The following is a 20,609-nucleotide window of genomic DNA, read 5'->3' on the forward strand; positions in this document are numbered from 1 at the left end:
TCATGGCTGTTTGTAAGAAAGAGTAAGGATCATGAGTTGCGGGGCAATTCCAATAGTTAAAAACAAATCTCCAACTTCAAAGTGCTGCGGCAAGACAAATATTTGCGACTATTCTCAACATCACGGAAAAAGGACACTTCAATAAGGCGGATAAAAAGCAATTCTTTTATATAAGAAGTGCCACTGCTGCGACTCAGGAAAGCAACGTAAGATTCACCCAGCGTATAGGACGGATTGTCTATTTCCTTGCATATCGCACCGAGACTGAAGACAGCAAAAACTTACCGATCATTCTCTCACAAATATATAAACTGGAGTCTTTCAACTATTTCCGAAACTCCTTCCTTTACTCGACACAACAGACAAAATGACACAAATCGAAGAAAAAGGCTTTTTCGGCGGCGCCATCACTGGTGCCGTACCACATGGCTGGATTGATGGGAGGTTCGTTAGAAACATTAGAAACACCATCTGCAATATGAATAATGATGATTAAACTAAATGATTGAACAGCACACTCCGCGAAGTGCCAGACCACCAAGAAATGTTCCTCTCACCCACAACGCTCTCAAATCTCATCTTTGAGATAAATGAATACGTCCCTAAACCTTCATCTTCAGGTATAAGCGGGGTGAATTCGGGTGTAGATGTCGAATTACCGACAGCAGTTAATACCAGCACTGATTCTGATGATGTTGCGGCTGCTATGTATCATATTCTTGATATATGTGATGATGATGATACGATGGAAGTCGTTCGGGAGCCGAAGAGAGTTGTTCTTAGACGACTTTCTTCTGCTCCTGTTTATGCGTATGCGGGATCGGTTCGGTTTACGTCTCCGAGGAAACAGAGACGAGATAGTGGTATACAGCGACAGAATGATACTGTATCTACAGGGACAGGAGATACAGCAGCAGCAGCAGCGAGTGGAAGTGCGCTACCGATCCCAGACAGATCAACGAATAGTTGCCATTTCTTGTTGGTGCGACTACCGGCGCAGAGAACGGATTTATTGGTTTGGGTGAACGTGCCACATGATGAGTTTTTGGCGCAAGGGAATGAAGGGGGGTTGGCGAGTGAGGAGAAGTTGGCTGAGGATGTGATTGGGAAGTTTGTGGAGGTGCTTGATGTGAAGGATTGGGGGTTACTTGGGTCGGGTTGATAGAGGCAGGAGATGTTGTAGTTTAGGAGGATTAATGGTCTTCTCTAATGTTGCGAGGGCAGGACACTATTAATAACAACCTCGATCAAGTTGAATCCATTCAACCTGCTCTAATACCAGATATGTATAAAGAATAATGCTTCAAATGCAATCGCCACAACACCAGGCTCAAATGCAAACACAGTATGTAATAACAATGCAAGTGCAATAACAAAACCACAACAAACGCCATAAATGCTCATAAACCAAAACTACCCCAATACTCCACTTCTCATGTTTTGTACGGTCTTCAGACCAACACCTTTTAGTTTGCCCAACTCGGCAAGACTCCTTACCTGTGCTTGTTCGGCAGTCGATTCGTTTACCATATCCATCTCACAGAGGCAATTAACAATTGCCTCGGCTTTCTTTGCCCCGACGCCTTTGAGTAGTTTGATCTGGCCAACATCCCTTGAGTTGATGATAGATAGCAAATGAGCTGTGCGCGGAGACTGTATCAACAGTTCATCATCGACGTTACCACGGAGAGAGTTGTCGAACATGGATGAGTTCGTGGCCGTTTCTAGAATTGCACGCTTCCGTTTGAGACCAGTATAAGAATTAGTGTAATGGTCCTCTTCATCGGCAAAGTCATGATCAGACTCCTGGTATTCGTCATCACTCGTATCTCTTGACGAATTCGTCTTCACCATCTTAGCAGGTCTACTGATAGAGAGCATACTTCCTCGTCCAGGAAGAGTAACTGTCGGTTCAGGTTGTGACTTAGGTTTGGAGTTCAGCTTCTCTTCAAGATTAGCTATCTTAACGGCAAGCTTTTGATTCCGAGGAAAGAATGGCAAAGCAAGCTTGTACATTCGTAGAGCCGACGAAAACTCTTTCCTTCCGTGATGTTGTTTTGCCATCAAGAGATAAGAAAGCCCTTCGGCCCGAGCATCCTCTGTCCCTTCGATTCTTCGCTCAAGGACTTCCAAACGACGCTGCATTTGCTCATTCATTTGCTCCAATTGAGCTTGATGTTGATTAGAGTCATCAAGTGCCCGAGCTGCTAGCAGTTGCTCCACTTTCTTTTCCACCATTTCTTCGATCTTATCTGCTGAGACACCCTTGAGACTGGTTGCGGATAGCTTGTCCACTTCTTTGGCTGGCTTGGAATAAGATTGACGCTTAAAATTGGGACTATTCTGCTTCAAAGGCGACGACCGTCTGAGTGACGTCCGATGAGGCTTGACTGGCTGCTTGTCGGAGTACACGTAAAAAGCCTTGGTTGGTTTCTTCTCATCGGCTTTCTTATCATCATTCACCGGTATATTCACATTGATAGACGCAGTCAAAGGCCGAAGTGGTTGGCGGGATGCAGTAGATGCTAATCGCGCCGATCTCGGGGGTCCTTTAAACATGGGTTCATTTTCAACTTCCCTCACTTCAATCTTCTTTGTTCGATTGGCGAAGTTTAGCGAGCTGATAGTATCAAGATGATATGATCGTATGGGAGCCAGGTTGAGTATCATCAATGTCAAACCATTGTTCTGCCCTAATGAGAGAATGCGAGTCATCTTTGACTCTCGGTAAGGTATACGAGACTGCTTCTTGCTGATGGCCTCTACGCACTGGGCCAGTACGAAAAGACTCTTGTTAATGCTTGCGGATTCAACCATGCGTTCCTTTCCGTTCTCAGTGCGCCGATTATCCTCGGAGCCAGCTAGATCGATTGCAGATGCAATGCTAACACGGGTCTTTTCTCCATTTGTGATAACAAGCTTGACGCAGAGGATAGCGTGTGACCGTGAAGAATGGGCATTCAACTTTTCAAATCAGCAAGCTTCGGCGAGCAAGATTATAGAAAGACATACTTTTGTGGCAGATGTTGACCGGTTTGTGTTGGCTTGGTCATAGAGACTTTCAAAGTCCTTCAAACTTGGACACGGCCGTTCAGTCAAGCCAACGACAACCGTCTTTCCATGGTTGTCTCTTAGTGGCAGCCCCGCCAGCGTCCTCTTCTCTGGTGGCTCAAATAGATCATACACCTTGTCGTTGTATATCTCATAATAGCTCATCAAGACTTCCACCTTGCTTGTCCCTTCAGAGTCCTTTTCAGTCTTCCGACTACGTCGATAGATGGCGCTCAACAGTCTGGGGATAACTCCCCGATCTTGGAGACTTTTACCGCCTCGCATAGTATGTGTTTTCCCGGTTCCGGTGACGCCGTATGCAAAGATGGTAACGTCGAACCCGTTGAATAAATGTTTCACAGTGGGTGCCACTAGCACAAATTGTTCAGCAACCCGTAAGAAATTCAACGCAATCAACTAACCTTCAGCTTCAAAGAGCTCCTGTTGTGTTGTTTCTCCGCCGTAGACAGCATTGAATTGGAAGGTGTATTGTTCGCCCTCATTTTTGGGATTCGGAATCCTGATAAGGGTATCCCGCTCTTTGACAGGGACCTTGCCTGACTGCGAATCCTTCACCTTCAGCGCATCAGTGGCCACGTTTCCGGGTCGCACAATCACATCCAGTTCGCGCTCCGACTTCCAAAGAGGCCTCACACGGGCAACAACACGGACACTCATGACTCCAACTCGGCTGTCAATAACTTTGCAAGCTGAACCCAAGGGATCGATCCGAAATGAAGAAAAGGAGCGTCGGTTGAATGACGAAAAATAAACAAACAAAATGACGCTAACTACTGAGAAAAGAAAATACAGCAGAAAAAAAAAAGCAAGACGCAAACCGCCAAAGACACGGGAAAGCCGAACCTGTTGGGTTAGTATGTAGTTGATTGAGGAGGAACAGATGAGATTGAAGCAATTCAAGTTGTGGTAGTGCGATTGGTGGTTGCCACGGCAACACTGGTAATGCTTTCAACGTTCTGAGGGAAGTGCCAACTAGAGATATATTTTTCTTTGAGCTGTCAGAATAGCTGTTTACGACTTCTACTTGTTAATTAGAGAGGTCCTTGGTCTTTTGTAGCTATGATCCATGCGGTTGGCGACATTCCAAAGCTGGGATCGTGATGGTGACCGAGGTCTTTGACACAGCTCTCTACCGGCATACACTGTCGAAATACTCCGTATGCACATAAAACAGCATACGTTCTCATATATATCAGCGAGTTCTTCAGGCGTCAAGTAGTCTTGGGTTGGAGCGAGTTAGCACAGGTAGCTGGTAGAGCGTCTAGTATAACAGATCTATAACCATTCCCAGGCCCGGAAAATCTCAGGCAACCTGACGGATCTTTAGTTAAGTGAAATGATAGCTCACACATTCAAATATTGCAGCCTGCAATATTATTTCAGCAAAGAGAAAGATCAATGTGGCAGAATAGAGTGGCTTGCCTCGATCTGATTGGCTGAGTGGTCTCCCGCAGTCGCAAAGGCCACCATACAATAAGTCAACATCTCCATCCAGGCTGGGTCAAGTAGCTCAGAAGCATCACTGCGCTCTCGCCGCTTCCTGCTCGCTCCCATATTCACACTGACAGGGCGGCTTTTGAATTGTCGTCGCCGGTCGCATTGATTCTTTTATTTGAGGTTAGTCGATTGTGCCCTTGAGTAGCTCCAGGTGATTACGTTCGATCTTTCCCCGCACAACTTGTGTGGGATTGATGATCGGTTACTGACGTCCAAGGACAGGGAGACCGTTACGATTATTCGAGTCCAGGATTATATCGAATTTTTAATCCATTCCTTCGCATATCACACATCGAGTCGCGCGTTCATCCGTGTCTAATAAATCAATGGCGTCACCACAGGGAGGCTACCCTCCTCAGGAGGGTTACGGGCAGGCGCCAGCTCAGCCTCCAGTACCTGGCCCAGCTCCATCCGGTGCAGCTGGACATAGAAAGAAGCGTGCTTATGCTGGAGAGGCCTTTGACCTCGGATCGGGAGCCAATGCTGCTCTTGGAGGACAGCAAAAGGCTGGTGGCGACTATCCAGCGTATGCTGCCCAGGCCGCAGCCGCGGGCTATGCACAACCTGGATATGGAGTCGATCCTGCTGCTGCTGCTGCTGCTGCTGCTGGATATGCTGCACCACAACCTCCTGCTGTGGGCGGATATCAACCACCTGTAGCTGGATATCCTGGTCCTGCAACTGCTGGCGTTGCTCAAATCACCCAGCAATTTGGTCAAATGGGGGTGGCTGATCCAGTGCAGCAGGCGGTACCTCCGCAGCAAGTTCCAAGAGCTGCTCCTTTGAACCAGTTATACCCTACTGATCTACTGACGCAACCATTCAACGTTGCTGAGCTTGACTATCCTCCTCCGCCAATCATTCTACCACCAAATGTGAGCATTGTGTGTTGTGTGATTCTAGTATATCACTAATACCTGGTTACAGACAAGTATTTATCCCTCGCCTTATGCGAACTGCCCACCCAAGTACGTGCGTTCCACCTTGAACGCCGTCCCGACAAATCACTCGCTCCTCAAGAAGTCGAAACTCCCCTTTGCACTTGTCATTCAACCATATGCAGCACTCCACGACGCCGAAGATCCCATCCCCGTCATTCCAGATCAGGTCATTTCTCGATGCAGACGATGCAGGTCATATATCAACCCCTTTGTGTCGTTTTTGGATCAGGGTCATCGCTGGCGTTGCAACATGTGCAACTTGACCAATGACGTTCCTCAGTCATTTGATTGGGACACAGCCTTGCAAAAGCCAGCAGATCGTTCTCAGCGTCCGGAACTGAATCATGCCGTGGTGGAATTTGTTGCTCCTCAGGAATATATGGTGCGACCACCACAACCATTGGTATACCTGTTCTTGATCGATGTTAGCTATGCATCGGTGACGAATGGGCTTCTCGCAACGGCTGCTCGATGCATTAAGGAGAGCTTGGATCGTATTCCTAACGCTGATCGAAGGACACGACTTGGCTTTTTGGCTGTTGACTCCAGCCTCCATTACTTCACCATTCCTCGGGATGGATCAGAGAATTCCGCTCCTAAGATGCTCGTCGTTAGCGACCTGGACGAGCCTTTCTTGCCTATTCCCGGTGACCTGCTGGTTACATTGTCTGAATGCCGTGAGAATATTGAGAGTTTCTTGGACAAACTACAGGAGATGTTCCAAAACACCCAAAACGGCGGATGCGCTTTGGGGTCGGGTCTTCGTGCAGCTTACAAGCTGATCTCTCATGTTGGCGGAAAAATCACTGTGCTGTCGTCGTCGCTTCCCAATGTCGGCCATGGCGCGCTTACCGTGCGAGAGGATAAGAAGGTTCTGGGCACTAGCAAGGAAAGCAGTCTTTTGCAAACTGGTAACAGCTTCTACAAGAGTTTTGCCGTGGAGTGCTCCAAAGCTCAAGTTTCAATTGATATGTTTTTGTTCTCGTCACAATACCAGGACGTTGCCTCCCTTAGCAACCTCCCTCGCTACACCGGTGGCCAGACCTACTTCTACCCTGGATGGAATGCAGCCCGCACAGAAGATGCTATCAAGTTCGCTCGGGAGTTCTCTGATTATCTTTCGTCTGAGATTGGTTTGGAAGCTGTTTTGCGCGTGCGTGCCACCACGGGTCTCCGTATGAACACATTCTACGGCAACTTTTTCAACCGCAGCTCAGATCTTTGCGCATTCCCAGCCTTCCCTCGCGATCAAGCATACGTTGTTGAAGTCGCGATTGACGAGACGGTCACTAAGCCTGTTGTCTGCTTACAAACTGCTGTGCTCCACACCACTTGCAACGGCGAGAGACGCATTCGAGTATTGACCTTGGCGTTGCCGACTACTCAGACATTGGCCGATCTTTATGCATCAGCTGATCAGCAGGCCATCACTACTTACTTCAGCCACAAAGCTGTCGAGCGCGTGCTATCGAACGGATTGGAGCCTGCTCGCGAGGCTATTCAGTCAAAGATGATAGAGCTCTTGTCGACGTACCGTAAGGAGCTTGCCGGTGGTAGTGTGGGCGGCGGTGGTCTACAGTTCCCTGCTAATATGCGGGCATTGCCTGTTCTGTTCCTTGCCTTGATCAAGAACGTAAGTTATCCGCGCTTAGCAACTCGAGAGGAACTAATGATACTAATTGACTCACAGCTCGGTCTTCGTAAGTCGGCACAGATCCCTACGGATATGCGATCGGCTGCGCTGTGTCTACTTTCGACTTTGCCACTGCCGCTTATGATTCAGTATATCTACCCGAAAATGTATTCTCTGCACGACATGCCAGACGATGCAGGTCTACCCCACGAACAGACCGGGGAGATCGTCCTCCCTCCTCCTGTCAATTTGTCATCAGAGCGATTAGTGCCGTATGGTCTGTACTTGATTGACGACGGACAGACGCAATTCCTCTGGGTTGGCCGAGACACTGTTCCTCAGTTACTTCTCGACGTCTTCGGAGTCGCCGACAGGAACCAATTACGGGTAGGTAAGCAGTTCCTTCCTGAACTCGATAACGACTTCAACGAACGGGTGCGTGCCGTCATACAAAAGAGCAAGGACTACAAGGCCAAGGGCGCTGGAAGTATCGTCTCTCCTCAGTTGTACGTCGTCAAGGAGGATGGTGAACCTGGCTTGCGACTTTGGGCACAGACAATGTTGGTAGAAGACCGGGCGGATCAGAGTGTTAGTCTGCAACAATGGATGGGAACATTGCGCGATAAGGTATGCTCCTGATTTTCTGCCTTGAAGCTGACTCGAGACTAACTTTTTATGTGATAGGTTGTGCAATGATGATGTTGAATAATACTATTGACTGATTGTTTAGATCATGTAGCGTCAAGCATTTCAATGAGAATAAATCCGAGTTCGTTCCTAGATACATAATACAACAAGATACAAACCATCATGATATGATTGGCTGTATAAGCCGTGTATGGTAAGGCGTGTATTGTGGTTGACCTGCAAAAAGTGGAGACCTCCGCGCTCCGTTTGATGATCTGATTGGCTGGCAGACTGTGACAGAGGTGCTTGATCCAAAAATGGCATCCTGTAATGTATTATGTATTGTATTTGTATTCTGTATTGTGTCCGTCTTAGAGACTATAGATGTAGAAACTCATAGTTAATACGTAGTCTACATAAAAGATCATGGCATACAGTCACTGCGAATGGCCTCTTATTGCATCTTACTGGCCGAATTACCGTCCCCGTTTCACCCTGAAACGGACATTGTGCCAAGCTTCTTGGATCGACGAATTGAACCATTGATTCCGTCGACCACAATACAATGGCACGGTAATACCAATACTGAGGTTGACTGATTTCCTGTTCCTTACAGCCTCTGAACTGTGGCAGGTGATCTCTTTGTCAGTTGTCTCGGACATCAACACTAAAGTAACATGGGTTCCCTTTAGAATTTAGTTGCAGATTGAGGGCGCGCGTCTCATCTAGGTCCAGGACTGGATCGTTCTGCTGGTGATACGGTCTGTAACTGACTAGAGGCCCCTCCTGTTGGGCTGTGTGATTGCCCCACCTTATACCTCCTGCTTTTTGTCTCGCAAAAGAGGACCTTTTCTTAAAACCTCTGATACAACCGTTCTCAAACGACTAACTTGGGGAACTAGTACGGAGCTGGGTCTTACTGAGAGTTGACGTTTGAGATAAGACATCTGGAGGAATTTCGAGTTGTTCCAATTCTGCTCGAGTTGTTGGAGCGGGAGCGTCGCATCTGTTTACACTCACTCAGCCGAGGACATCAGGATCAAGGTCGCGGTGAGTATATCAGATCATCTTTCGACTCTTTGGATGGTGATGGGTCGAGATGATGACTCTGTCATCGTCGACTGAGTCGTCATCTGCTGTTCGAGCGATTGTGCTGACGCTGGTAGCAGTGACACAACCCCTCACTCTTCCTCCCGGCTATCGCATCGCTACTTTGCCATATGACTTTTGACGAGGCGCGTGAATATAACCTCACCATATAAGCGTGAACGAGAAACAATTGCACGTCTGATTTCCAGTAATTACGAGAAACTACGGCGTCATAGTATAAAGAGGTACGCTATTCATATTGGCCTCTTCCTGCGCGTTTGCACCCGACAAAGACCCGTTTGCAAGCTGTATTGAGCAACAATCAATCATCGAGGCTGGTCTACTGTCTCGCCTGCGCCTACCCATTCACTCCACTTATATCGAGTGATTGTATTGATTGTCAAAGAAAGTCTCCATTGTTGATTCATATATATTAAACTAACCTTTCTTGCTCTTCTGCTAGTTCTTCCAGTATATATTTTCCCCAAACTGCAACAACTTTTGATCTTCAATTCTCAAGTTCATCACCTACCGACGATACTTTATAGGGAGCCGCCATGGCTCAAGGGCAGACCCATGGAGGGTCGAGAAAGATCTCGTTCAATGTGTCGGATCAGTATGATATTCAGGATGTGATTGGAGAGGGCGCTTATGGTGTTGTCTGGTAAGATTGCCACCGCAAGTTTCTGAGGGTATTGCTAATAGGTATAGCTCCGCTCTACATAAACCATCAGGTCAGAAAGTCGCCATTAAGAAAATCACGCCGTTCGATCACTCCATGTTTTGTCTTCGGACTCTGCGAGAGATGAAGCTGTTGAGATATTTCAACCATGAGAATATCATTTCGATCCTCGATATTCAGAGACCACGTAATTACGATAGCTTTACTGAAGTCTATCTCATTCAGGTATGCGTCTTTGTCTGTTTGACGGCTCCAACTAACTCACGAGGGCAGGAACTCATGGAAACTGATATGCACCGAGTAATCCGCACACAAGACTTGTCCGACGACCATTGCCAATATTTCATCTACCAAACACTCCGCGCATTGAAAGCTATGCACTCAGCCAACGTTTTGCATCGAGACCTGAAACCCTCCAATCTTCTACTTAATGCCAACTGCGACTTGAAAGTTTGCGACTTTGGTTTGGCGCGTTCAGCTGCTTCCACTGACGACAATTCTGGCTTCATGACTGAATACGTTGCCACGCGTTGGTACCGTGCTCCTGAGATCATGTTGACTTTCAAAGAGTATACCAAAGCGATCGATGTATGGAGTGTGGGATGTATTTTGGCAGAAATGCTCAGCGGGAAACCCTTATTCCCAGGCAAGGATTACCACCACCAACTCACTCTGATCCTCGACGTACTCGGCACGCCAACCATGGAAGATTACTACGGAATCAAATCCCGTCGTGCACGTGAATATATTCGCTCCTTACCATTCAAGAAGAAGATTCCTTTCAAACATCTATTCCCGAAAACCAATGACCTCGCTCTTGATCTACTAGAGAAGTTATTGGCATTCAATCCTGCCAAGCGTATCACGGTCGAAGAAGCTTTGCGTCATCCCTACCTCGAGCCCTATCACGACCCAGATGATGAACCCACCGCGGATCCTATTCCAGAGGAATTCTTTGATTTTGACAAGAACAAAGATGCTCTAAGCAAAGAACAACTGAAACGTGAGCCCTTCCCTCCCCAATTTTACAGATTGTATGACGTACTGACTTGTGGATCTACAGTCCTAATTTACGAAGAAATCATGCGATAGAAGTATTATCATCTTCCCTCTTATGTTTTTTGTTGCTTTCTTAGGGGAAAGGGAGTTGGTATGATTTCGTATCCCTCTTTTTTTGTATCTAGGTTGAAGAAGAGGAAATGGTAGTTGCCGATGACGATATCATGAAATTGTTTATTGAGTTGATCCATGAACTTTTGGTGTAAAATCCGACATTGGGGACAGTAGGAGTAATTATCTATTATCACATCAAGACAATACCTAGATAGGTAGAAACTATCGCCGAATTGTGAGGAAGACGGTAGGACTGTATAGCTACTACCTAGTAGCTAGGTGAAGTGAACAAGACAATAATATTAAACAAATATGCATGTGAAGAACCACTGAACCATCTTTACAAGGGGTCATTTCAGAAAGAAGAATTAAATTTATCGTATTCCTTAAGCTTTTTTGTAACGTGACTAAGATAAAAGGGTCCAAGATACCTCCAAATGCAGTCAAAAGCAGCCCCTTCTTGAGAGCAAGGTAGTCAAACACCCTCCTAATACTTCATTCAAACACGTTAACAGTTGCTATTTATCAACGGGGTAGTTGAACGTATACTCTGCGAATCTTTTGTCATGAGAGTCGCTTTCCGACACCCCTTCCGAAACACCTATGTGTGCTGGCTGGCATAACTGAATGACATCGGTTGTGGCACCGCTAGACAGCCTCATCTCGTCGCTTAGTCTTCCCTTTCACTACTTGAGACAAATCGCCCACGGGGAGGTTCCAAGGTAGATCGACGCTGGCAGCCATCTGGACGAAGAAAAGGTACCATCCGGATAGGGAACATACGAATAGGAAAGCGCCTGATGCCTGCAGAAAAAGAATGTTCGTAATAGCAACATTGAGACAGAGAGAGAGAGACTCACTACTTGTATGTTGTGGGATAAGTGGGCGTTTCCATTAGCTAACTGCCAATATGATCCAGCAAGACAGCAGAATCCGAGGACGAGAGTTAGGAATACCACTTCAAACATTATGTTGGTTCGGATACCGCATACAAGAAAGACGAGCGATAGAAGGGCCATGAATAGGAAGAAAAATGCTGTGTACTCGCTTGTTAGCGTTGAGAACTCAGGTAGGGTATGGGGGGAAACTTGCCGTATGAGTTATAAAACTCCGGGCTGGGTGTTGTCGAAGTACCGGTGATGAAAGCTCCAGTGGCATTTGCAGATGGTGTCAGTGATACGGCGGTCGCTAACCAGAATCCTCCTATACTCATTGTCAGTAGGTTTAGGGGCTTGTTTTGCAATGAAGAAACGAACCAAAACCGGCAAAGACCACGAATGGATAGGTATTGCCCAAGATGAATTCTAGAATTCCACTAATAACCATCAGAACTCCTCCCATGCAGTACAGCACGCCCCTATAATCTATTAGTATTCGGCAAGTTAAATTTTAGAAGCAGGTCGACATACACGATAGATGCTCCGCCGCCTCCGGAGCCTCGCCATCCCATTAATTGACACGAGAGAGGTGTCAAGCTCATAACAAAACCGAGCAAACCCCTGGGATACCACGCATTAGTGAGCCAATCTTGGCCGAATATCTTTGTGGAACAAGTTGACATACAATGGAGTAGGATTTCCAAGTATCGACCGAAGGTCACCCTTCACATGATTCTTCGGTGAGAGGTAGAGCCTTTCGAAAAGCTCCGCGTCCATGGAGACGCTACCGACTGTCCTAATTTTCTGTAATGCATCTGTACGAGATGTTTCGTGGTGAAGGGTGGAGTGGTTAGACATGTCGTTTTTCTCAGAATCAGACGACATGATGAATGGACTGCAGACTAATGACTGAAAAATGTGGGAGAAGGTATTATTGAGGCTGCTGAAATTAAAGTGCAAGTAGTACCAAGATATAAGCAAGCATGTATACTATCAAGGGGCCAACAAGCTCAATATAGTAACACAAATCGATTGAATCTAGTGCATCCTGCCAACCGGACAAACGGATGCAATGTATGGACCATTCGATTTTGAAAACTAACCTCTAAATCCGCTTCATCCCTTTCCAGTTCTTGCTTTTTCTCAATCCACGACTTATGCTTATGGTATGGCTTATGCTGACCGTATAAAGCAACAAAAATAGCTTAGGGCAGAAAGGTTCTCCGCATTTCAGAATCCGGGGCCCGATTACCCCGTACGGGCGAACCACTTGGCTAGGATTCTACAATCTAGTCTCGAATTCTAGATCTGGAAATTAGTCTACAAAAATAGGAAATCCCGTGAATAAACTATCTGTGTTAAATGGCAAGGATCCGTTGGCCCGATAGTCATGACTTTCTAACGCCACGGAACCGGGACTAGCCCACCTCCGTGTAAGCCATCCATTCATCCGTAAGATTGTCTTACGGTTTCAACTTTCAAATACGTTTTTATTGGTTCTTTGCTGAGAATAGTAGACTGTGGTTTTGGGGATCGCCAACTGGTTATTGACTCCGGTCGTCCGGGGATGGATGATGCGGGGACAGCTCAGCTTAGGGTTTATGCTATCCGAAATAGGAAATATGTCGTATTAAAGTGACCAGTCAAGGGGTGACTTGCAGCTCCTCATTCCAGCCTCGAGATTATCATAGCAGCGTGTCAGCGACAAAAGTCCGGTCTTGCATGTTAAGTTGTACATGCTTCATGTACCGGAGATCTTTAGGGGCAGCATTGGATCGGTACCTACCTAGGTATTCTGTCATGGCAGCGCCGGAATGTTCAAGAAGACCAAAAAAGATTAACATCTCAGAGTATTTTTCACCTCTATGTTTGGATTTACTTCTGGCAATGCTGATTTATACCCCGTGAGGCCTTCTGTTCGATAGCTTGGTTCTACTGCATGTAGTAGTAACCTTGGCTACCTAGTTAACCCCTGATTGCCGCCTTATACCGGTTCCACCGGACCACCATAGATCTCGCCATGTCAAGTTTCGCAGCTGGGACGATACCTCTCTCAACAAACTTACTAATAACACACACAGTTTAGCCCAACAATTCCCCCGAGCAGACTATCGATTGGGTGCCCGAGAAGGAGGTTCATTATCCGCGACCTCCTTTGCCAATGTGGACTGGTGCTCGGCCAGGGCAGCTAATTGGTATGAAGTAAAAAGGTATTCAGAAGTAGTTATATCAGTGGGACCATTTGACAGTTCGTACGTCATGAATTCTTCATCTCCTTTCATTTGGTATACAGAACCATGCTGATTCTCGAGAAGGAGGGACTAATGGAGGGGCTCGCCTGGACCCTGTTTCTCATGCACAAGAGAGAGGTAGAGAGGTTTAGAATGGGATGACGGTGGAACAATTTGTTCTGGCTCGTACATAACCCACTGATCTGTGCCCTTTCGTCGTCTGAAGTCATAGCCATTAACTTCGCATATCTCACTCAAACCGACCGTCCTGACCGGGGTAGATGAAGTAGGATAAGTCTCCATTTCTTGGAAAACTTGATAGACAATCTACCGGACGGATATTGCACTCGTATTCAAGCTGCGAATTCAAATTGGTATGACGGCCGTCTTTGGTGGAACCTTGCTGATTCGCGTGCTTGTTGAAGTGATCAAACCCAAAGCAAATGTTTTCTCGACTTGTTGATACCTAGAAAAGCTGTCTGCTCTCGCTTCGCTCGAGACATTCAAGTCACAACAGTGAATACATGGTCTTTCCGCACGGAAGTTTTGCTGGTGCGTTTCTTCTCGGCCTTGCGAGTAACGTCCTTGCTCTCATCTACAATGAGCAGCGATCGAAAGTCGCGATATCCTGGACAGTTCACCTGGGCGTGAATACATTGAGAACATGCAGGTTTCTCCAGGCTACACTACAGAGGTGTCAACACATACCTCAACTGCAAGAAAAGCACGACAAACCTTTGGGGCTCGGCTTCTGCACCGGCCGCATCTAGGGCTAGGTTTGCCTCTGTATACCATTTTTCTGATTGCTGCAACACAAAGGACTCACATTTGAAACGATTGGAGTTCAGTCCCAGGGATACCCTGAATAAGGAATCAAGTAGTGACTCAACAGAATGGCGAAGATACGAGCAAGAGCTTGTATTTTAGACTAGTCCAAGTCTGGTATGCTTCCAGTAACGCATGTAAAGCTGATAGCCAATCAGAGCGCATCTATTGGTTCAGCCGTGCCCTAACTTCGATGCAGTATACAGTCTGTTCTTTTTTGCACTGATATTGTTTTGGGGCTATGATGACAGTACTATTCATATAAATTTAGGCTCAATCGCTCTGAACTTCTCTGTGGATAAGTGGGAGCTTACGTTTTCATCGATAGGCACCTACACTTCTTCTATAGACGATTTCAACTCCCCTCTCTGATCAATCCATAACAATGATTATCACAACCAAACATATCGCCATTGCAGAGTTAGTGGTACATAGCCCTGCTGCTCTAGTCTCTATATTTGTCGTCTTAAGACACGGCTTCCACCGTCAATTGGGATGGATCTATCTGTTTGTGCTCTGTGGTATTCGAATCGGAGGAGCTATCATGGAGATCCGCAGTCACAATGATCCAAGTAATACGAATGAGGAGGAATGGGTCATTATTTTGCAATCTGTGGGATTGTCGCTGCTGTTGCTGTCTAGTCTAGGGCTTTTGAAAAGAGTGTATGTTCGGTCTGCAAGGATGATATCTTATACTGAAGAGCAACAGATGCGATGAAGCGCCGACACACGTTCCAGGTGCTAGCCAATCAGCGCTTGAGACTATGGCAATAGCTGGGGGAATAGGAGGTAAATTGTATGTCAATATGTCAAGCAGGAACATATCTCTCCTTTTACGCTAGAGATTCTTCTCTTACTGATAGTTTGAATTAAAACAGGGCCGGCATTTACTCCAAAAGAGCCACATCCAACTCCCGTCGAAGTCGAGCTGTTCAAATTCTTCATCTCCCAGCACTTATCGCCCTTGTGCTCTCTATCATGGGTGGAACAGACCAATTCTCTTCAGATGTCTCGCAACATGGCTCTGGGAAGACCAAAACCCGCGTCGGGGTTATTCTCTTCCTAGCAGTCTACATTTGTCTTTTCGTCCTGTGTATGATCACAATTTCGGACGCTAGACTAATGCAGCGCAGCCAGAAGCGTATTCTTATCTGCGTCCTAACCTCACTGCCATTAATCGCGGTGCGGTTGCTGTACTCTCTGATTGGAGACTTTAGCAATAACCCCGACAACCAGTTTTCCATTGTCAATGGGTTGCCTGTAATTCAGCTGGCCATGGTTACCATTGAGGAATTCCTGATTGTTCTGATGTACGCTATTCTCGGTGTTTTCACGCCGCGTGCTTCCTCACCGAGTTTTGAGGTACCTTACGAACCTCAGCCACAGCAGTTGCTGCCACAAGTCCAGAACTATGGTCAGGAACCTGTGAATTATGCAAAGTATGCGGCCCAGAGTGCATTCAACGGTAATGCATACAATGGTCGACAGTGACCGTTAACGGTGTTTGGGAATTTCTGTTACTTTTTACCAGTCGATTTCAATCACTCTGGAGAGTTTGATGAGAATGGAACTTGATATGTTTATATACGCTATTCTCTTTTGCATCTCATCTATGATTGGTTCTGTGTATGTTGAATATGTTTGTTTTCTTCACTTGTGGTCAAAATAAAATGTCTAGTCAGCTTGCTGCTGAAATATTTTATTGCTCCAATTCTATGTTACAGACCAACTCATGAATCTGGTTTCTATTTATTCTCTGGTGACCCCGCTATATAGACTAGGTTAGCTGGCCTATCTTAGGGGTCTGTTTTACCGTAGTTGCTTCTGGGGAGCAGTGGAATTCAGTATTATTGTCACGCAAATCTTGGGACAATATACTCGGTATCGCCATTGTGGCAAATACTAACAAATATTACATGGAATAGCTAGAGCTTTGAAAATTTAGTATAGTAGTGGATTCGTAATCGAAGTCCTCGCTTAGTATAGCTAAATTCTTTTATCATACAGGTCAAGGTTGTTCAGCGCGTAGGTGAATATGTCATAGGGCTAATCTGGAAGAGACTGGAGGCAAGAAACAATACAAGAAAATTAATATTCAGGCAACCGTGGAACTGCTGAAGACCGATAAGTCTCTCTGCAGGACTAGTGGCTGTGCTTAAGGAAAACAGTGTCTGTGTAGGGGCTCGCCGCTCTCCGTTGAGGCGGAAATCCAGTGGGAGAAACCTCACCATACCTGAACTTTAAACATTACCAACATGTATGTATAGATGATCCAAATAACAAGTATTTGACTAAAGGAATTGAATCATGGCAGAGCTGAAGAGAAAATGCACGAATGAAAGAGTCTAATTACTGAAAGGTTACCAAAAGCGGAAAAGACGAACTTGCCCTAAAGCTTACCCAAATAGGGATGCTCTCAGTTAAAGCAAGAAAACTTCAAGATGGAACCATATTTAATGTCTTGTGCTTCAATATCCAAAAACAAGCGTTCTAGTTATTCAATTCATCAACTCAGATTAAGGATTTATCGTCATATCATTATGGGTTTGATCAGAGACGTACTTGGCTCAGCCATGGGAGCCGACCAAGTCAAAAACGGCTTCAACGATCGTTTTTCCTCCCCATTTAACAGGAACTCATTGCCTTCCTCTGGACAACGATAATACTCAACATATTCAAATACAGGTGGAAGACATTCACGGACACAGTCAGGGTCTCCTCAATATCCTCCTGCACTTCCACCAAGAAGCTCCGGATACGACTATCGTGACAGTCAACGTTCCTACCAACAAGACGATTACAGATATGACAGTGACGATTACGATTCCAGACAACCCTATATGAACTTTGTTCAAGATCGAGATCCTCGTCCGTACTCGGTACAACAGGGTCCTCAGGGCTACAACAATAGCTACAATGTTCAAGATTTGGGGTATTCGCGGGGAGCACTTGATGGCTTTCGCCCATTCGCTCTACCTCAGATTACCTATGGAGACGGCCAACCTTTTCTTCGCGGATATAGTGATGAACTGCAACTGTATAATATCTCCTTCAACCAGTTTATGCAAGCTTTGGATGCCATCAATGTCGCTATAATACCAAATCCGGAGGCGCAGATCTTCCAGAAGGGAGCCAATATTGCCGGATGGGTTCCTGTTAGTAGTGTCCTTCTGTTACTTTGTCTCCGAGATATGAATAGGAACTAATCTCGATACTTTTTATAGACCTGGCGCCGCTTCAATCGGCCTCACCGTTGGCCAGATCGGTGTTGGGATTGGTACAGCGATGGGCCATTCATCGGCCATTGCGAAGGTGATGTCAAAAGCCAATTTGGAACTTTTCGTGCCAAATGGTCTTGAGATCTGGTAAGTCTAAGGCTGTCATAACTGAAAAGCACTTTACTCATTTCACGACTAGCATTGGCAAATCAAAGGACGTCGACACCGAAGTTGGAATCTCTTCAAATGGAGGAGCAGGGCTCGGCGCCCAACCAGAAGACAGAGCCGCATTCTACGGCAATCACCTTGCACCTCTCACCAATGTGTTACCACCATTACAGAACAGTGGAGGACGTTCAAATCCTCTTGCAATGCTTAGTCAACAATTCTCGGATAAAGATAACGACAAGAAGATACGTAAAACGCAGGAAAAGCTGGCGAAGGGGAAAGCTGACAAGTACAATGCCCTGGAAAGGAGTCTTCAATGCGTAGGTCATTTCCTCAAAACAAAAATTTAAGGGAAGACCGGGATACTAATGGTTGTTTTAGATCATCGTAAGACGAGCGTCGCGTTCAGCTCTAGACCATTGGCAGCAGATGTTACAGCAGAGTAATGCCGCATTAAGACAGGAACAACAAAATAGACCGGGCAGATATTGAATAGCTACTGTACCCATATCTTCTCAACCTTTTCTTTTATTACTGGTTATGAACTTTGCTCTTTCTTCGAGTTGTCGTTTCTTTTATGGCGAACATTGTGGTGAATTGATTTCTAAGGTTGTAAGTATAGAACGGAGAGGCGCTTGATCTTTTCAATACCGCAAATCTACATGGAAGTCTACTGAGAAACACTTCCTTATAATCTCACTGTTATATCAGTTGAATATCACACTTCATGCAACTTCCCCGTCTTAATATTATACACAAACCCCCTCGCACTCCCCGCCAACTCTTTACGTACGAGAGGAGCAGTCTTGAGCCATTCCAGGTCATCTCTAACATTCTGCTCAATGCTTTTTTGCAGTATAAGTTAGTGCAGACCAGAGGATGAGAGTAATGAAGGGAGTGGGAAATACCTAGTCGAAACAGCACCGAATTCAGTACCAATGATGTTCTCAGTGTTACTCTCTGGATTTCGTTTTTGAATACCTTGGTGGATCATATCATTCGTAAACATGAGCGAGCCACAATCTATACCCTCACAATTATGAGTAAATATCCCTGATAAACTCTGCTGTAATAAAGATCGCACCGGTATGATGAACAATAATAACCTCTTCAAACCCATTAACGCCGAACCCTTCAAATATAAATGTATCTAAGGCAACAAGATCTTTCCAACATCCCTGTGGATGGCCGGCAACAGTACGAAAGACGATGGCATCTCTGGGTGTGAGACCGAAGTACTCCTCGGGAACAACGCGGGGATCACAGCAGCTGATCAGAGCAATCCGGGGAGGTCCCTGTCCTGCGGAACGGCTTTCGGCAAATGTTGGTAGGGGCTTATGGTTTTGAGAGGCTTCGTAGTTGCGGGCTAAAAGGTCGTTGGTGGTTAGCATGGCGTTACTAATTTCGATGGTATGATGAGAATTTGGAAAAGACTCATATTCGGTAACAGTACGATTTTATGAAGATATTTAAACCTCAATACCTGCTCACAAAAATATGCTCCAAAATCTCGGTGGCACAAATTGTTTCTAAAAGGCAACACTGAGCAAAGAATGACTGGGTGTTCCAGAGCAAAAAGATTTCCGGAAAGGGTTGACGCCGCCGATGAGGTCATTGAGAAATGACAGGCCTTAGCCCTAACGTAACTATCTACAGCATATTTATAGCCTTACTTCTGACCTTGTATAAGTATCAAGTGTTGGATACATACCTACACAAACATACAAGACTCTAAATTATATATAGATTGGACCAATGATCACCTATTTCCTAACACCGTTGCGATGCCAGTAGCCTGCCAGAACCATACACGGTGTCTTTTGTCCTCAAACTCGTATTTAACATCCTGTCCTCTTCTCCCCGCCGCATCCCAACATACAATGCGTCAATAGACCACCAGGCATTCTGGAAGAACCTCTGTCGCGGTAACAACCCCTGCAGTTATATGCACAGCAGCCACCTCTAGCTTTGCATGCGCTCTGGACTTGCTCCTGAGTATATCCCAAATGCCCGTTCCGAAAGAGATCAACCTGTCGAACATAACAGCCTTTAGGTTTCTGAAATAGGGAAGCAAAATATTTCTGAGCAATGGCGAACCATTCACCATCGTATCTCTGTATTCGTTCCTGGCTCCTCAGAAGTGCTTCTTCCTCCTTTTCGGTCAGCTTGCTGTCAATATTTTTCAGATTCTCAAGACGATTTGCGATTTCGATGTCAGCGAGTTCTGCTTGAACCATAGCCAGGGCTTTGGCTTCCAATTCCATAAACTCGTTGAACCAATCCCTTCCACTGCCCACTACGGTAAAAGAACTCGGCTAATTTGACGACGTTCTGTAACCGGTAGGCTTTAATGGGGCGACGACGATCGAGGAAAACTTACTCGATTTTCGAGAACATTTTCCCGGAACCGGTATCGAAAGCGAAATAAGAGACTGTAGGTACCGTGAAACACGTCAGTAATTAAATAAACAGACCGCCTAGGTGTGCATGAGTCGGAAACCAAGGGAGTAAGGAAGTAGCCGTGAAGACGTACGTTCAGAACGGCGACTCAGGGATCTGTAAGTCTCTAAAGAATAGCTATCTGATGGAGAGTAGCAGAAGGATAGTTGACTATGCAAAAACACGAGATTGAAAA

General features: G+C 45.9%; 7 protein-coding genes across 9 annotated transcripts, besides 1 other annotated feature; 4 read left to right on the forward strand and 3 right to left on the reverse strand.

Annotated features, from left to right (window-relative positions):
- The first annotated feature begins 83 nt into the window (after nt 1-83).
- TSTA_112980 (Ran-interacting protein Mog1, putative) lies at nt 84-1,471 on the forward strand. The gene is made up of 2 exons (XM_002481417.1): nt 84-444; nt 514-1,471. The coding sequence occupies exons 1-2, from the start codon at nt 368-370 to the stop codon at nt 1,160-1,162; spliced, it is 726 nt and encodes a 241-aa protein (XP_002481462.1). The 5' UTR covers nt 84-367; the 3' UTR covers nt 1,163-1,471.
- Nucleotides 1,414-3,729, reverse strand: TSTA_112990 (kinesin family protein; the record flags this gene model as incomplete). Its single annotated transcript, XM_002481418.1, has 3 exons — nt 1,414-2,964; nt 3,013-3,422; nt 3,474-3,729. 3 exons carry the CDS (start codon nt 3,727-3,729, stop codon nt 1,414-1,416), a joined length of 2,217 nt encoding a protein of 738 aa, XP_002481463.1.
- Nucleotides 3,730-4,895: 1,166 nt separating this feature from the next.
- On the forward strand, nt 4,896-7,924 carry TSTA_113000 (protein transport protein Sec24, putative; the record flags this gene model as incomplete). 2 transcript variants are annotated; one of them, XM_002481419.1, is made up of 4 exons in its annotated part: nt 4,896-5,444; nt 5,497-7,143; nt 7,201-7,770; nt 7,828-7,924. In XM_002481419.1, the coding sequence occupies 4 exons, from the start codon at nt 4,896-4,898 to the stop codon at nt 7,837-7,839; spliced, it is 2,778 nt and encodes a 925-aa protein (XP_002481464.1). In that variant the 3' UTR covers nt 7,840-7,924. The 2 variants fall into 2 exon arrangements, with proteins under 2 accessions (XP_002481464.1, XP_002481465.1); XM_002481420.1 differs by having other exon boundaries at nt 7,201-7,924.
- Nucleotides 5,152-5,178: a microsatellite.
- A 3,086-nt stretch (nt 7,925-11,010) lies between the features above and the next one.
- On the reverse strand, nt 11,011-12,497 carry TSTA_113010 (transcriptional activator of ethanol catabolism AlcS). Of its 2 annotated transcripts, XM_002481421.1 has the most exons (6): nt 12,218-12,497; nt 12,064-12,153; nt 11,911-12,011; nt 11,747-11,857; nt 11,515-11,690; nt 11,011-11,458 (listed from the first exon to the last, which is right to left on the reverse strand). In XM_002481421.1, the coding sequence occupies exons 1-6, from the start codon at nt 12,415-12,417 to the stop codon at nt 11,303-11,305; spliced, it is 834 nt and encodes a 277-aa protein (XP_002481466.1). In that variant the 5' UTR covers nt 12,418-12,497; the 3' UTR covers nt 11,011-11,302. The 2 variants fall into 2 exon arrangements, with proteins under 2 accessions (XP_002481466.1, XP_002481467.1); XM_002481422.1 differs by lacking the exon at nt 12,218-12,497 and having other exon boundaries at nt 12,064-12,188.
- Nucleotides 12,498-14,973: 2,476 nt separating this feature from the next.
- TSTA_113020 (uncharacterized protein) lies at nt 14,974-16,314 on the forward strand (the record flags this gene model as incomplete). The annotated part of the gene is made up of 2 exons (XM_002481423.1): nt 14,974-15,251; nt 15,467-16,314. 2 exons carry the CDS (start codon nt 14,974-14,976, stop codon nt 16,077-16,079), a joined length of 891 nt encoding a protein of 296 aa, XP_002481468.1. The 3' UTR covers nt 16,080-16,314.
- Nucleotides 16,315-17,128: 814 nt separating this feature from the next.
- Nucleotides 17,129-18,324, forward strand: TSTA_113030 (uncharacterized protein; the record flags this gene model as incomplete). Its single annotated transcript, XM_002481424.1, has 4 exons — nt 17,129-17,198; nt 17,274-17,760; nt 17,813-17,953; nt 18,006-18,324. The coding sequence occupies 4 exons, from the start codon at nt 17,129-17,131 to the stop codon at nt 18,322-18,324; spliced, it is 1,017 nt and encodes a 338-aa protein (XP_002481469.1).
- Nucleotides 18,325-18,692: 368 nt separating this feature from the next.
- Nucleotides 18,693-19,463, reverse strand: TSTA_113040 (uncharacterized protein; the record flags this gene model as incomplete). Its single annotated transcript, XM_002481425.1, has 3 exons — nt 19,059-19,463; nt 18,883-18,997; nt 18,693-18,819 (listed from the first exon to the last, which is right to left on the reverse strand). The coding sequence occupies exons 1-3, from the start codon at nt 19,363-19,365 to the stop codon at nt 18,693-18,695; spliced, it is 549 nt and encodes a 182-aa protein (XP_002481470.1). The 5' UTR covers nt 19,366-19,463.
- Between the last annotated feature and the right edge of the window lie 1,146 nt (nt 19,464-20,609).

The sequence above is a fragment of the Talaromyces stipitatus genome, genomic scaffold (assembly GCF_000003125.1).
Source record: "Talaromyces stipitatus ATCC 10500 scf_1105507295555 genomic scaffold, whole genome shotgun sequence".
Classification (NCBI taxonomy): Eukaryota; Fungi; Ascomycota; class Eurotiomycetes; order Eurotiales; family Trichocomaceae; genus Talaromyces; species Talaromyces stipitatus.